General features: G+C 43.3%; 1 protein-coding gene across 1 annotated transcript in view; it reads right to left on the bottom strand.

Moving 5' to 3' along the window:
- Window positions 1–487: 487 nt before the first annotated feature.
- Window positions 488–16214, bottom strand: part of CALCOCO1 (calcium binding and coiled-coil domain 1) — a 52325-nt gene continuing 36598 nt past the window's right edge. The window contains exon 15 of the mRNA XM_025165193.2: window positions 488–742. Coding sequence (XP_025020961.2) covers window positions 730–742 — 13 coding nt within the window. The 3' untranslated portion in view covers window positions 488–729. The remainder of the gene's footprint in view (window positions 743–16214) is intronic.

The following is a 16214-nucleotide window of genomic DNA, read 5'->3' as shown; positions in this document are numbered from 1 at the left end:
ACCTCTCATGGCTCTTGAATCAAGAGAGATGTAGGCTTCTTTCTAAACTTAGCCATGAAGCTGACTGGAAAATCTTGAACCATTTCTCTTAACTTAATCTCTCACATGAGGCTATTATGAGGATTAAATGTGGTAAAGCTGTGAATATAACTTTTCCTGTGCCCCTTTGATATAAATGTGTGCAAAACCCAAATAGAAACAAGATTTCTGTGCTTTTTAATCTCTTCTGAAGATTAAAGCCGCTTCAGGGTAGAAGGGCAGGTTCACGAGACTGGGGAGGGGGTTGTAATCATTTCCTCCATGCTGTTTTCCCACCTGAAATTGTTCCCAGCCATCATGAGTTGCAGCTTATCCTGTATTTATATTTGAGTGTTCTGCCTCTCAAGGTAAGTTGTGAGTGAAGAGGCTTTCAGTGACAAAAATAATGAGGATAGCAAAAATATCTTACATTTAATATCTGTGCTTTAAAAATCCCAATAAGAAAGACAGTTGCTTCTTTCCCCTCTTCTTCATCTCTACTCTTCTGTACTGTGGGGTAGAATAAGATGCGATATACGTTGCACTGCTAACTTTTGAAACAGCTCCTTCAGCTGTGCTTTTGGCAGTAATTTGATCTTCGCTAAGGACAGGTGGCAATGTTGATGTCCATGTTCTAGGAAGTCTCACTGCTGAATTTGGCAAACAAGGTGCTGGGGAACACGCAAAACCTATCCAGGTCAGTTTCCCTCATCAGTCGGCAACCCTGCGATAACAGCAAATGCTGAATGTTAGAACAGGAAGGAAGACATGCGTGTTTAGATAGGCATGTATCACTAATGTCAGGGGTAACCTTGGGTGGGTCATGCGTCAGACTGAGGCTCTAGCTGTGATGGACTAACTCAGCAGAGGGCATTGATTGATTGATTTGCTTAACTTAATACACCCCTGACTGCTGAAGTCTCTCGGCAGTTTATAATGCAAATATTACAGCGGAGACATTAAGAGCAGCTAGAAGAACAATTTAAAACAATGGAGGCAGGGAGGCAACTGGGATGGCCCTTAGCGTGGCAATCAAGACGGCAAGATGGTGATCAGCCTAGCTTTTTCATAGCCTTTCCTCTCCCACCCACTTTTTTTTTTTCCCTCCCCTCGTCAGGCAGGAGCTGCATTGCGTTGCCACATGGCCCATAACTCTTGGCAATATTGTGTGTCTTTTGTGGAGGGGGGCTGACAAATTGTGAAGAAATATTTAATTGATTTGTTTATAAATTTATTTTGTATCTTGTGAGAAATCCCAGGCTGTGAATAAAGGGTCAGGGAAGGAATAAACAAAATTTATAAGGTAATAGAAAAGCACCATCAAACAGTGAATCATGTAATTCAATCTAACAAGGAGGACTCCGCCAGGCCTGTAATAAAAAGGACTCACCAACAGCCTATAAGGCAGAAGACAAATGGGATGGAAGAGAGTGAAGGAAGAAAAGGGAGGGAGCGAACCACTACCCTTCAAAGGGGGTTTGGGTGGCAGAAGTCAGGAGGCACCCAAAGTTCAGGCTTGGCAAAAAAGAAAAAAGAAAGAGAAAAAAAGTTGGATGCTGCAGGTGCAGTTTTGCAGGGCAATGTGGGCACTGGGGGGGGGGGGGGGTGCCATGAAAAATGTGTGTGTGTGTTTTATGCCAGCAGGCAAGCTTGATGAGAGGCTAGTGGGCTGTTACGCCGGCCGGGAAATAAAAGCTTTGTTTTGGAAAGGGGGAAAAAACCCTTGGGTTACTGCTTGCTCATTTTTTTTTAAAGAGGAAAGAGGGAGGGAGCCCTCCCCCTTTATTACCACTGCTGAGTTCCTCATAAAAGTCTCAGCCGTAACTACTGGATGCTCCATCTCGGGAACAAATAAAGTCTCCCTCATTAAAAGGGGGTCCTTTCTGCGGCCCCTTCCTGGCTCTCTCTCTGTTCCTGGAATGATGGATGTGCCAAGGGGGGTGGGGGGCAGCAAGGCCTGGAATTCCCCTCCCCCCATAGGTGTGCATAACTCTGTCTTTATGGCACCTGGATATGTGTGTGTGTGTGTGTGTGTGTGTGTGTGAGAGAGAGAGAGAGAGAGAGAGAGAGAGGGAATATATTTTACTTCTTGTGTGTCTCAATATGCCCCTCTACATGAGAGGCCATTTTACATGAGGGAAAGGGAAGATGTCCCCCCACCCCCGCCCCCACCCCACGGCAGATAGGATGGCAACATTCACAGGGAGATTCAAAGGTCTCTTGGGAGTACTCAGGGCAATGATGGAATGATTTGATTCATGGGGTTGTAAAAATCCCAATATGAGATACAATTGCTCCCAGGTCTTCCCTCTATCACCTAGTTTGGCTCTGCTACTCCTATACCTGCCAAATTATTTGTCTGGAAAAGGTCCCTTATTCCAGAAGAGGGAGGGGAAGCCTCCTGATCCCGAGGCAGAGCCCTGGCTTATTTAACTCAACATTGCCTATATGGGCTTGTTGGCCTCTTCAGGCTTTCGGGGGAGAATTTTTCTAGCCCTACCCAGGCCTGGGGACTAAACCAGGGACTTTTCTGCAGGAATAACAGGTTGTCTCCTGTGCAAGAATTTCTTCAGTTGTTTGAGATGAAACTCCCCTCCCCTCCATATTGAAGGCACTTCCACACAGCCCCCATGGTCATTCCCCAATCTCTCAGAGCCGGTCTCTCAATCTTACCACAGCTGTTGCGGGAACTCAGGAAAGCCTGTCAGAGGTAACCAGTGCTCCCTCCAGCAGCCCTCTGCCCTTGTCCCCATTCTTGCTTTTGTCTTTCATGATAGAAAGGTGTAAAAGATGCAGGCTGCTAGCTGCAAGGATTTTGGGACGCTATGGTGGCTTAGCAGCTGGGGGCAGAAGGAGAGAGTCAAGGCAGCAGAAGATGGGGATTGGTGGGGACGTTCCCGCCTACCCCAAAATGATGTGGGCTCCCGCATGGCAAACCACCAAAGGAAAATGTTGCCATTGGGGCCGTGCTACAACTAAAAGAAATCAGCTCAGCTGTCCATTGATGCTGATGGTGTGGGATCATGGGGAGATGACATGAACACGAGCAAGGCCAAAGTCCTTCTAGAAGTGCGCTAACTTAGCGAAGGGCTGCAGCGTTCGGGATAACCACTGCTTTGGAATTTTCTGCATCCTTCTGCCACCATCCAAAGCACATGGGGATTTTTGCAGCCCAGATCTGCAGATAAAAAAATCCAGAAATCCAGTGGGTCTTAGCTCCGAGCAAATTTGCATAGGAACTGAGGTCACAATCTCATGGCGTGCTTACCATGACTAACTGAAGAATTCATCTAGTTGGCTGAACCCTGTTGGCTAGGTTTGCGCAACAGGTGTTGTGCAAATGTGGCCTATAAATAAATACATTGCAGAAAAGGCACTGTATTTTAATCATGCTTCTTACTCCTTAAATCTCACAATACCCAGAAAGCTAAGTACTTCTGATGAAAAATCACGTAACATGGGAATCACAACAGTGTGTGTAATTGTGTATGATGTAACACCGTCCTTCTAAAATGTCAGCTCTGTCTATCTAGCCATTTATTTGTTTTTTTACAACATGAGTAATTGGTTGCTATCTTTTCAATCAATGCAACAAGCTAACAGGACTGGACCCCTTGGAAAATCTATTCTCATAAAATACTGTATCTATCTATTTATCTTTTCTTTTTATATAGATGTTTAACTGTTTCAGAAACTAAAACATGAATGGCTTCGATCTGAGGTATTTGGATGAGATAAGCGTCTATGCAAAAACACACATTCCTTGACTACATATGAGTACTATACTGGTGTTATCTAGAACTGAAGGTGGTACTGCAATAATAATTAATACTAAATAACAATATTACAAGAATTGTTCTTTGGCTCAGGATCTAATGTGAGTTTTAGGCCTGCCTTAGGCATGAAAACAGGCTGGGTGACTTTGGCCCAGTCGCTCTCTCTCAGCCCAACCCACCTCACAGGGTTGTTGTTGTTGGGAAAATAGGAGGCATGACCTTGAGTTGCCAAATATATAAAAGGCAGGAAAGAAGAAGAAGAGACACTCTGGATGCCCAAACTAAAAATAAATCTAAATATTTGCCACTTTCCTCACTTTGAAAATTGTTACTTTGAAATAGATATTACAGGAATCTACTTATGGGTTTGCGTTTTATCTCTTACATCCAGTCCTAGGCATGTTCTCTCTGGAGTAAGTCACCTGATTTCACTGGAATTTTTTCCCACATACACATGCAATTTTTCTAGACCAGCCTTCCCCCAAGTTGGCTGCATTCAAACATGTTGGGCCTGCAACTCCCAGAATTCCCAGCTAGTATGGCCGACAAATTCTGGGAGTTGCAGGATGCCAGGGTGATTTAGCCCAGTTACATAAACCTGCACAGAATGGTATTCTTGCCAGCTGAACAAAACAGATAGCCATGATCAGTGACTGTCCTTTTTGTAACCGTATCAGTTTTACAGCAGGCCACAATTGTGAGGAATGGTCCTGGCACAGAAGCTCTGTGGAGGAAGATTTGCATAAGAAGGTGGTTTGATGCTTAATGGTGAGCAGATGCTTCTGTACAGAAAGGTGTACTTCCAAATAAGGGGAAAAGAGGATGTAGTAACAATAGCAGCAACAGCAATAATCATCAACATGGGATAGAATAAGGGAAGATTCTAGAACCAATAAGACAAAGTTGTATGAAAGGTCAAGAAGCGGCCTTGAAATAAGACAATGACATAGAGCAAATTCTATTTTATATCCACTGATCCATTTTTAAAATAGGTTAAACAAGTTTGTTTTTTCCTTGGATGATGAAGAAGTAGTAATAGGAGGAACGTTCTCTGAGTAGAAAGGTGAGATATAAATTGAATAAATAAGAAGCCGTTGCAGTAGTAATATTACTAGTAAGGGTCAAGGCTTTTTAGCTCACTTCAGTAGTATTATAAATCACAGATTATAAAAAAGCATGTCTTTGCCTGCACCTGCCCTAGCCAGTAGGGAAAAACACATTTCTCTCAACCTGACTCCTATTTCATAATCACATCCCCCACACATCAAGCTGTGTGGCTGAAAGCTTCACAGCACATTTATTTCCCCTCCCCACCTCACTTCTTCACCTCTTTAATCACTGTGTATGTCTACAATGTAAACCTAAATCGATTTTACACCAGGTTAGTAATCATTAACAACCACCGAACCTTGGAATTATAGGTAGGTTAGTGGCTTGCAATCTCTCCAGGACTACAGAGCCCAGGGTTCCCTTTCCCTGGAGAAAGAAAATGACCCTCACCTCGGAAATGTTTGGTAAACGCCACTGCTTTCAAAGACGAAGGGAGGACATAAATGGAGTAGCCTTCTCCACTTAGTGCTATCCTTGTGTGGGAAGTACAAGACCCCAAATTTTCAACCATGCTGGTTGAATTCTGAAAGTTGCACTCCCAACGCTATCTGGAAGACTTCAGGATGGGAAGTTGGCTTAGATATTCTAACCAAAGACAGCTTCATAGAGCAAGTGAATGCACATTCTCTCTTTCCCAGTTATAAGGCTGCTATTTAAACTGAAGGATATGGAGGGCAGCATGTAATCAGTCCCCTGACTATTAGCCGTGCTGGCTGGGAGAGAAGGAGTATTGTAATCCCACAACCTAAAGGGCAGCCAAGTCCTGGCTGCGTCACAATCTCTAGACTTATTTTTGGTGAGATAATGTGCATACACCAACCAATTACTTGTGTTGTAGAAAAACAGATAAGCAGCTAGATAGGCAGAGTTGACATTTTGTTGCTGCTCTATTTGGCATTGCCAGTCTCCCCCTTTGTCACTGGGGCTCTTGACCTTTGGATAGTCCTAGAGAGAGAAAGGATATTTGGCAAAAGCAGTTCACATCGTGGATTGCATGCTTGGGAAAATCTGCATAGCAAATTGTGCAATTATGGAAGCCCTGGTGCTGAAAAGATTACTGGTGGTACTAACAAGTTTGGTTTTCAGGAACTACTTTGCACATTTTTCATATTGTATCAGTTACTACATGCTTGCTATCTGATTCTGTTATGTTTGGTTTATGTGGGGTTTGAAGAAAGGTGTGCTCTGGTTCACTATTACTGATGGATACTCCTTCATGGCCAGTAAATATCTCTTTATAAAGAAACATGTGTTAAAATGATTTCTTGATCCTGAAAAATTTTGAATGTTCCTTGCCATTCCATTAGCCAAGAATGATCTAAGAAGGCCGTGTGTGTGTGTGTGTGTTTTTAAACAGGAAGAATTCTATTTTGAAGCTACAACAAAGAGGAGAAGACACTAAGCTCTAACTTGGGCTTTAGGGAAGATTGTGGCAGGGAGGAATCTGCCACGTCAGATGTTAGATTGCCAGCTTTCTCTAACCTAGTGTTCTTTAAAGATGCTGGATCACAATTCTTCTAATTCCAAATCAAACTATGCTGTCTGCAATTGGTGAACTATCTGATGTCTTGAATTTCATCTGGAGAGTATCACCATGTAGAGGAATGGTAATTTAAATAGTCTATTTCCAGTTCCTGCCTATCTGATTATTCTGAATATGGGCTAATTGATATATTAGCAAATCATCTCACATGGTACAAAAGACTTTGAATCTGCAGTAGTCTCTTTCTCTCAAGGAAAACAAACCCAGTTATGGGCTGATCATCCTGGACAGTCTGAAAGAACTAAACTATATGTAATTGTAGTTTATTCTACTAATGTTAATCATCAAGAAAGGAGGCAGTTCCCTTTTTCCATCTAACCAGGGCATGATGCGTCCTGACGAATTCTTTTTCCCCAATGTCCCTGTGTTGTTGTTTGTATATTGCTTCCGGCTCATAAATGAGACAGGTTTAAACTGGTCTTAGCTGCACCGGTGTTAAAGCAGTATTTCTCCCTTTATTCTGACCTCATCAAAGGAAGCCAGGAGATTGAAACAGAGGCAACAGAAGCAGGATAGAGGTCAGCAACAGATACAGCAAATTTCATGCTGGTGTAGTTTTTGGCAGAATTAAAGATGGACATGTAGCACTTCAACCCAGCAGGAGGAAATAGCTCTTCATCTTACCTTAAAACTCATCAAAAGATGTTATTGCCTCATCCTGGGCCCAAAGATCTACCCTGGCACCATAAGGGCTAGCTGCTTGCTTCCCCTTGCCCCAAATCAAAACGAACATCACATAAATGGTGAATTCTGAAACCAGAGTCATGTCTTGCTTGTATATGGCATAACAGCTGTAGGGAGAAACCTGTTGCCCATGGGCTCTTCCTCCTGGCTGAATTAAAGTGCTACTCACCAGTTGGTGAGCTGGCAGGAAACTGCACCTGCATTAAATTTACCACCTCTGCTAGTGATTCCTGTCTTGCCACAGGAACAGAGTTGGTGAATGGCATTGTCGTTATTTTCAGAATCCAGGCATATTAAGTGCCAGTTTTGTTTTCCTCTATTCCCACCAAATGTCACCATTTGGTAGGAAAACACTGATCAATCAAGGGATAGGGCTGGAGAGATGGGGAGTTTTTATAAATAACCAGACTGATGGGTTTAGCTGTCTGTCAAAATCTGCTGTTGTGTGCAAATGTTTCACATAGGTGTGTTCAAAGGGAGCCTGACTCTCAGCTGAAAGTCAGTTTGGTTTTCTTTTTCTTTTTCTTTTAGCATTCTTCCAAGAAGGCCCTCAGCTAGTGTTCAAAAGCAGCCCAAACTGCAGCTGACAGGATTAGGGAAATCAGTACCATGAACCAGCAGAGAAAGAGGTCCTCCCTCTCCCAGTTCACTGTGCAGTTCCGGCTGTGCCCACTGCTCAGCTGCTGTTCAGACTGACCGAGGTCTCCAAGCTGAAGAATGGCTTTGAACCTGGGCAGGTACAAGAGGAAAGCCTGAACGGGAAAGAACTGGACTTTTCCACTGCCCAGACTAAGATGGCCCTGGAAGACGGTGCCTGGGCACTGGCGGGGAGGAATCGTGCCCTCACCAGTCTCAAGTGGCCAACAGGTGTTGGGGCTGATCTCACCTCCAAGGGGTCACCTGACTGCACCACCCATAGAATAGTCGACGAAGCATGTCAGATTGTGTCCATGGCCAAACCTTCACCAGCCTAAGAGGGAAACACTGTATTAACAATCGTACCTCTAAGGACAAGTTAAGACTGGCTCGAGTATGGCTGGGGATCCAGTTGAGGCAGCCTCGCGAGGACACAGTGGAAAAGAGAAAGTTGCTGGGTCATGTCTGTGGCACAGATAGCTGCGAGAGAGGAAAGCTTCCAGACCCAGGCCCAGCTTGGTTTAGTAGCAAGGTGTTGTCGCAGAAACCATATTTCAAGAAGGCTTGGCCTTGTTGGGCTTCTCCAGATTGTGGTGCTTGGGGATGCCTTTCCAGACCCTGATTTACAGTGTTGTTTGTTTAAAACGGAGCGCATTAGAGCACATTCTTGCCCTAATGGAGGATGCATCATCTGCAACCCCATCAATCTCTCCTCCCTTTCCACCCGTGGACCTGATCGGGATTTTTGACACCGCTGCAGCTCCGGTTCCTTTCCAGATGCCAGGGCCTCTCCCTTCCCTTCCTCTATTATCTCCACCCTCCATTCTGCAGCCCCCAACATCAGGGGCTAGTCAGGAATGGACACGCTGGCTCCTTAACAGCCCCTGATGGATGATGCAGTGGGAGCGATATTGATCACTTCTCATTAGAAAAGCTTTTTCATCACCCAGGCAAAGTGTTTCTCTGCTCCCCTGACAAATAGGGGTGTCACAGGGTACTGACGACATCATATATCCTGCTTCTCTTGCAGCCATCTCCTCCCACCTGAGACGCTACACTTCGCAAAGAAAACAACACACCCGAAAAACTCGCATGTGGGGTCCAGTTGGATGGACGAGAGAAGTGGGAGAAAAAAGATACTACTAATCAGTGTAAGGGAGAGAAACTCTGCAGAATCAAGGGTGGAGATAGGCCAAGTAGGAGAGAAGAGAGCATACCTTTGGTTTAGCTCAGTGACAGAACCAAAGCAGGCAAGGATGAAATTTTCCCAAGATGCTCTAGAGGAGGATGTGCTCAATTTACTGGACTTTGGGTAAAAGCTTGCTGATGAAGAGGCTACCAAGACTTTTGTGAGGAAAAGTCTCAAGAGGTGCAGCCAAAAAGCAGAAATGCAATGCTCAATTTGGAGTAGAGGGTTGTATGTGCATGTACTGTATATGTTTTGAGGAAAGAAAAAGTGTTTTTCTCAAGGAAGTTTCTTCATGAGGATTACTGCAAACATGCTTCTCTACAACTCACTTTTCTCCACTTGTACATGCTGAACAAACATGAGCTGGCAACTTCCTTTTTATACTGTATCCTCATGACATTGCTGTCATCTATCTCCAGCACGTATCTGAGGCAACCTCAATTCCTCCTTAGCTAATCTAGTGTTAAAGTAGCGTTTTCGCTTTTATGCCAACATAGGTTTTGCAGTGGATACAATGGGATGCATTTTGCTGACCAATCTGTTGAGGGTGCAGTCAGGTGAGTCCTAGGAGATGGTATCAGCTTGACACCTATTGGCCATTTTAGGCTGCATGGGCATGTCCTCCCCCCTCCCTAGTACCATCTTTCATGGCCATCCATTTTGAGCGGCGGAAAGTCAAACAAGACTTCTGTTCTCCTGAGCTGATCTCTGGCCCAGAGACCTGGCTCAGTCTGAACAGCAGCTAATCAATGCTGCTGGTATCAGAGGAGGGGTTGGAGGGGGCTGCTGGTCGATCTCTCTCTTTCTCTCTCTGATGCTTCATGGTGTGTGACCCTTTCAACTAAGGTTTAAACACAGATGTAGTGCTTTTCTGGAACAGCATTAAACTCAAGTCCAAAAGGAGCCTGATATCAGCAAATATTGACCCACAGGGCTACCATATCTGGGTTGCAACAATTGAGACAGTGACAATGATATAATTTTTGCAGCTATCTACTGGTTGCCTGGACTGTTGCAGTCCATATCTGATAGCCCTAGAAAAAGAAAAACTTTTCATCATCCACCAGAGTTCCCCTGAATGTTGCAAAAGATTCTGAGATATTCTCTAGTGACCCCCTCATTTCATATGGATTACAGTTGGACTTATTGGTCCTACACTTCCACAAAGAGTGTGCCCTAGAATGCCTGTAACTCCCCTGAGTACCTGTAATAGAAGATCAGTAAATAATGGTGGTGTTATTCATCATGAAGGGATTCCAGTTTCCCTCCAAAGTACAATTTGAAAACTACAAATTCTTTTTTAGGGCCATGAAGTTCTTATCCTCTCATGTATAAGTTTAGGCAGTAGGACAGGGTGGATATTCCACAAAAATGCACATGGTAGGTCAATTTAGTTCTGAGATTTCCAGTTGCTGATCCCAGTGGGGAGTGGGCTGTCATCCTTAAAGTGAAAGAGGCAGAGTGGCAGTGTTTTGAATAGTTCAGGCCAAAGTTATGGTACTTGTGACTTCTAAGATTATGTTTGACTACAACTTCTATCACCTTAAATTTTGACCATGCTAATGAGCGTTGAGGAACATCTGAAGAGCTACTTGCTTCAGTGGTATTGTTTCAAACCTACCAGCATAAACAGACAGCAAAGCTTCACCAAATACTTTGCTTAAACATCAGAAAGAATGTGCTGGTCCCTATTTTATATATTGGAGTCAAAGTTTATGCGTATTTGGCTTCAACAAAACCTTCTCACACAGAGAGAATGAGAATGTCTTCCTTGTGAAATCTTCAAAATCTCTGCATTACAGCATAACTATTCCTTTTTATTCCTTTTCTCCAACTCTGGTAACATCATAGCATCAAAATAAATATGTGACTTGCCACCATTTAAACAGCAATGAAGTTCAGCTTCCTTCATGAAATAGTCTTGAAAGAACTGAGGCCCTTTACTTCCTGATCAAGGAACAGGGATTCAAAACTTGGTTTTGAATTTCCCCATCTAGAATTTCTGCTAGCTTCTTTTCCACATGGCACCTTTCATCCCTTCCCCATTTTCCCTATTTCATTACGCCTGATGAGGCAGTTGTAATCTGTAGTTATGTCACCCCACTTAACCTCCACCCAAAAGAATTAAGTGCAATCTTATGCTCATACCTTCAGAAGTCAGTTTCATTCAGGGGGATATACCTACAGATAAACAGATTCAGGGTTATAGTCTGATAGTAAGTCTCATGGTTTTACATGCAACTGGCTCTCAGGTAAGTGATTATAAAGTGACAACATGTATTCCAGCCCTCCTCAAGCTGAGCACCTTCCAGATGAGCATGGGTGTCAGGGAGGGGCAAGTGTCATGATGTACATACAACTTACATACTTGCATACTTGCATCAGACATGGGATTGGAAAAGGTCAGTTTATGTTCCAATTCCAAAGAAGGGCAACGCCAAAGAATGCTCAAACTATCGCACAATTGCACTCATTTCACATGCTAGCAAGGTTATGCTCAAAATCCTACAAGCTAGGCTTCAGCAATACATGAACCGAGAACTACCGGATGTACAAGCTGGGTTTCGAAGAGGCAGAGGAACTAGAGATCAAATCGCCAACATTCGCTGGATCATGGAGAAAGCACGAGAGTTCCAGAAAAATATCTACTTCTGCTTCATTGACTATGCAAAAGCCTTTGATTGTGTGGATCACAACAAACTGTGGCAAATTCTTAAAGAGATGGGAGTACCAGACCACCTTACCTGTCTCCTGAGAAATCTGTATGCGGGCCAAGAAGCAACAGTTAGAACTGGTCATGGAACAACCGATTGGTTCAAAATAGGGAAAGGTGTACGACAAGGCTGTATACTGTCACCCTGCTTATTTAACCTATATGCAGAGTACATCATGAGAAATGCCAGGCTGGAAGAATCACAAGCCGGAATTAAGATTGCAGGGAGAATCATCAACAACCTCAGATATGCGGACGATACCACCCTAATGGCAGAAAGTGAAGAAGAACTAAAGAGCCTCTTGATGAGGGTGAAAGAGGAGAGTGCAAAAGCTGGCTTGAAACTCAACATTAAAAAAACTAAGATCATGGCATCTGGCCCCATCAATTCCTGGCAAATAGAAGGGGTAGAAATGGAAGCAGTAACAGACTTCATTTATTTGGGCTCCAAGATCACCGCAGACGGAGACTGCAGCCATGAAATTAAAAGATGCTTGCTCCTTGGGAGGAAAGCTATGGCAAGCCTAGATAGCATATTAAAAAGCAGAGACGTCACCTTGCCAACAAAGATCCGCAGAGTCAAAGCTATGGTTTTTCCAGTAGTAATGTATGGCTGTGAGAGCTGGACCATAAAAAAGGCCGAGCGCCGAAGAATTGATGCCTTTGAACTGTGGTGCTGGAGAAGACTCTTGAGAGTCCCCTGGACTGCTAGGAGGTCAAACCAGTCAATCTTAAAGGAAATCAACCCTGATTGCTCATTGGAAGGATCGATAATGAAGCTCAAGCTCAGATATTTTGGTCACCTAATGCGAAGAGAGATCTCTTTGGAGAAGACCCTGATGCTGGGAAAGATTGAAGGCAAAAGGAGAAGAGGACGGCAGAGGATGAGATGGTTAGATAGCATCACTGAAGCAATGAGCATGAAACTGAGCAAACTCAGGGAGGCAGTGAAGGACAGGAAGGCCTGGCGCAATATGGTTCATGGGGTCACGAAGAGTCGGACACGACTTAACGACTAAACAACAACAACAAATCAGACATTGGGAAGCCAGATGTGCATTGTGACGACACCACATGCATGTCATCATTTTAGTGTCATTGTGGTTTGCTGTGGGCACCCCAACGTATGTGTAGCCTTTGATTCCTGGAATTCCGCAGGCATCATTCCCATTGCTGAGAATTTCTAGAAGCTGACATCCACACATCTAGAGTTATTTTCAAGTTGAGGAATGCCGCTATATTTTATTAAAGCTGTCCTCTACCCAAGTGCCTTCTAAGAGCTGTTCCTTGCATTTGTGCCAGTTATAACCTGCCCTTTATAACCATAGTTAATGAAGACCAGGTGTGCTGTTCCTGTACCTTCTGGAATTAACAAGATAGAAAGAATTATTTATTTATTTATATTTCAAATTTAGATACTGCCCATCTCACAAAAAGTGACTCTTTTTGCAAAAATACAGTCTATATCTACCTCTGCATTGGGATCCCATGGAAAGATCTTGATGATCTTTTTTAGTTTGTGCCACATTGTTAGCCTGTAATCATTTTATGTTCCACCAATATCTCAAGAGTATTGACACTTTTGAACTTTGGTGTTGGAGAAGATTTCTGAGAATGCCATGGATAGCCAAGAAAACAAAATGCATTCATCATTGAACAAATCAATCCAGAGTTCTTACTCAAGGCACAAATGCCCAGGCTCAAATGATCATACTATGGATACATTATGAGAAGACCTAGCTCTCTGGAGAAGTCTATAATGCTAGGGAAGGTGGAAGGGAAGAGAAGAAGAGGACAACCAGCAGCAAGGTAAATGGACTCAATTATAGCGGTGATGGGGGCACCATTGGAAGACCTGAAGGATCAGGTTGGGGACAGACTGTCCTGGAGCTTTATGGTCACTAAGAGTTAACAACGACTTGATGGCACATGATCGATAAATATTCCAAGATCTTTTTCCTAAATGTTATTTTCAGTGGAACTGCCTGGTGCAGTTGATAATATTTAGCAGTGTATCTTCAGAACTTGAATTTATGGTACATCAAGTATTTTGTTTAGCACTATTTTTCTTACATCATGTGGTTTGGGGGACAGAAGAGAGGAAAGAAGTCCACCTAAGGCTACAGTTCCATGCCAACTTACATGTAGTCTTGAACACAAAGGGACATGCTGAGTAGATATAGATAGAATTGCAAAGATATCTGAAGAAACATCTTGGCCAGCTTTTCTCAAGATCACCTTCAGATATTTTGGATTTCAGCTTCTATAATCCTCCAGCTAACATGGCCATTAACTTGACTCTCAAAGGCTCGCACTTTGAGCCATTAACTAGTGGTGTAATGGAGCAGGAACACTGGAAAGTGCAGAAGCTAATAAATTGGATATTATGTTATGTATTTCTGCTCTTTTGCTTGAGATTAAATCTATGCCAAAGTATGTCTTTCAATTTCCAGTGTTTTTCCCTGGTCAAAAAGACTTCTGTTGTTGTTTCATTTCTCAGAGTGTTTTAGAATTTCTCTGGATGGTGTTTTTGAACCTACTTTATTCTTGCAAGGAGATGGAAAGTGCTGTTGTTTTTTCTATTGTATATCTATCACTTTGCAACCTCTCTGGTTGCTCATGCTTCCTAAGCTGGAAAAACTCAATGGGAGTGATTCCCACATGATTCCCTTGGGATTTAATTGATTTTCAAGAAGTCAGACAGTGTCTGCAGATCACTAGAGAGATGATTATACAATGAAAGAAAGGATATGAAATAAAGGACATTCACACACATTATTTAGTCATGTTCTTAAGTTCAAGAACCCTGCACCCACCTGTGAGAATTTCTCTGAAATATTCTTTTCCTTTGAAATATTTTTGAAAGCTCTTCCTTTCCAATCAAACTAAACAAGAATGACTGGCAGAAAATGGACATTTCCCCCTCCAGCTTAGACATGCAGTAGATTTACACCACTTTTTGGACTGTCCAAAAGCAAAGCTCCAGGACTGACACCTTTAGCTACTGCAGTTCAGAATTTACCACTAAGATGCTGACCATCACCCTCACTTTGTTTCAGAACAGATAATAAAAAGGAAGACATCTTACTCTTTGCACAATTGAATCTATTTCACAAACGCATCTAATTCATTCTGTGTAAAGGCATTTTATAAGGTCATCAACTTTAGGATTGACGTTTAACCTTTGGGAGAGCTGAATTTTGAATGTATTGATTTTGTATTGACTGGGTCCCAAAGACCAACTTCCAAGCAAGTATGCTTAAGTGCCTTTCACCCATTGAAATTAGTAGGCTTTAGTATACTTGTTGTTTGGTTTCAATGGCACTAAGGGACTTTTAGGCCCACTGTAGTAATAGTAATAAATTATTTTTAAGTTATATTCCTGTCTCCTCCCTCTTTCTATTTTAGAAAGCAGCTGGTGCATTCCTGAACCACACAAATACCCAGAGAGCAAGAGAGCAGGTTACTGATATCTCTGAAACCAAGGAGTAAAACAGTAGGCTCCCCCTTGCAAGCCCTTGATTCAGCTTGTAAATAAATCTGAGTCTATTCTGGGGGGACGCTCCTATAAGCCCCAATGTTTGGCATCCGTTTCTTCCTTATCATCGATATTCCCCACCACTGGATCATCCTTGTAGAAATCTCCCAGTACAGCACCTGGCCTCTCTGAAGCCAGCTGACTGCCCCTCCTGCCCAGCTCCGTTTCCATCTTATTCACCCCGGATAATTGCAGCAGCCATGAGTCAGGTTGTATTAATGATCTATAGATCCCAGGTCACCCATTGCGCTTAAGACTTGGATTGCAACACTCCATTACTATTGGCTATACAAGGGCAGAGCTTCCATCCGTACAGCCGTAAATCTAGCCTCATTGGGCCATCACTCAGCCCCACTCTGCCTGTCCATCTTCACCTGCCTGTGGGTCTTTTGTATTTTACATTTCTAATTAAATAAAATTACACACACAGACACCCGAGACAGACACACACTGGGAAAGAAAGGGCGGAGGGATAATGAATTCCTCAATGATTTGCTGTTATATTTTAAAGGGTCCATAAAAGCCAAGGGTGATAAAAATTGATTTTGTCGTTATCTGCTCCAGTGCTGGAACAGGGACAGCTCTGCCCTCCTTCCCAGGCAAGCTGGTTGGGCTTGGTGGGGAGGAGTTACAGCAAACTGGGACCTACTGGTGGGAACTAACAGGCACGGCTGAGGCAGTTTCTCTGGGCCAGGCCAGAAATACTGCTATTGTCTTCTCAAAGTGCCAGTGAGCAGAGATGGTAGAACTCACCAATGCCACACAGATGGCAGATCAAATATTGAACAGAATGCAGTGACTGGTTTTACAAATAAGGATTCTATATCTGCTGCTGCTGAGGATGAGGATGATGGAGATGATTTTACGCATGCTACATTCCCTGCAGGACATTCCCTGCTTCCCTGCCTCCTTCTGCAGGGAGAGTGACTATCCTTTGCTGGGAGGTGCAGTTTTCCTCACTTAAGCCCCACTTTCCAACATCATCTGAACTACCCAGACACATTGGA

This window comes from Python bivittatus, unplaced genomic scaffold (genome assembly GCF_059951505.1).
Source record: "Python bivittatus isolate LINGU-HERP-01145 unplaced genomic scaffold, Pbiv_v1 ctg000220_np1212, whole genome shotgun sequence".
Classification (NCBI taxonomy): domain Eukaryota; kingdom Metazoa; phylum Chordata; class Lepidosauria; order Squamata; family Pythonidae; genus Python; species Python bivittatus.
The sequence above is the reverse complement of the archived record's forward strand: the minus strand, read 5'-3'. Positions and strand labels throughout refer to the sequence as shown.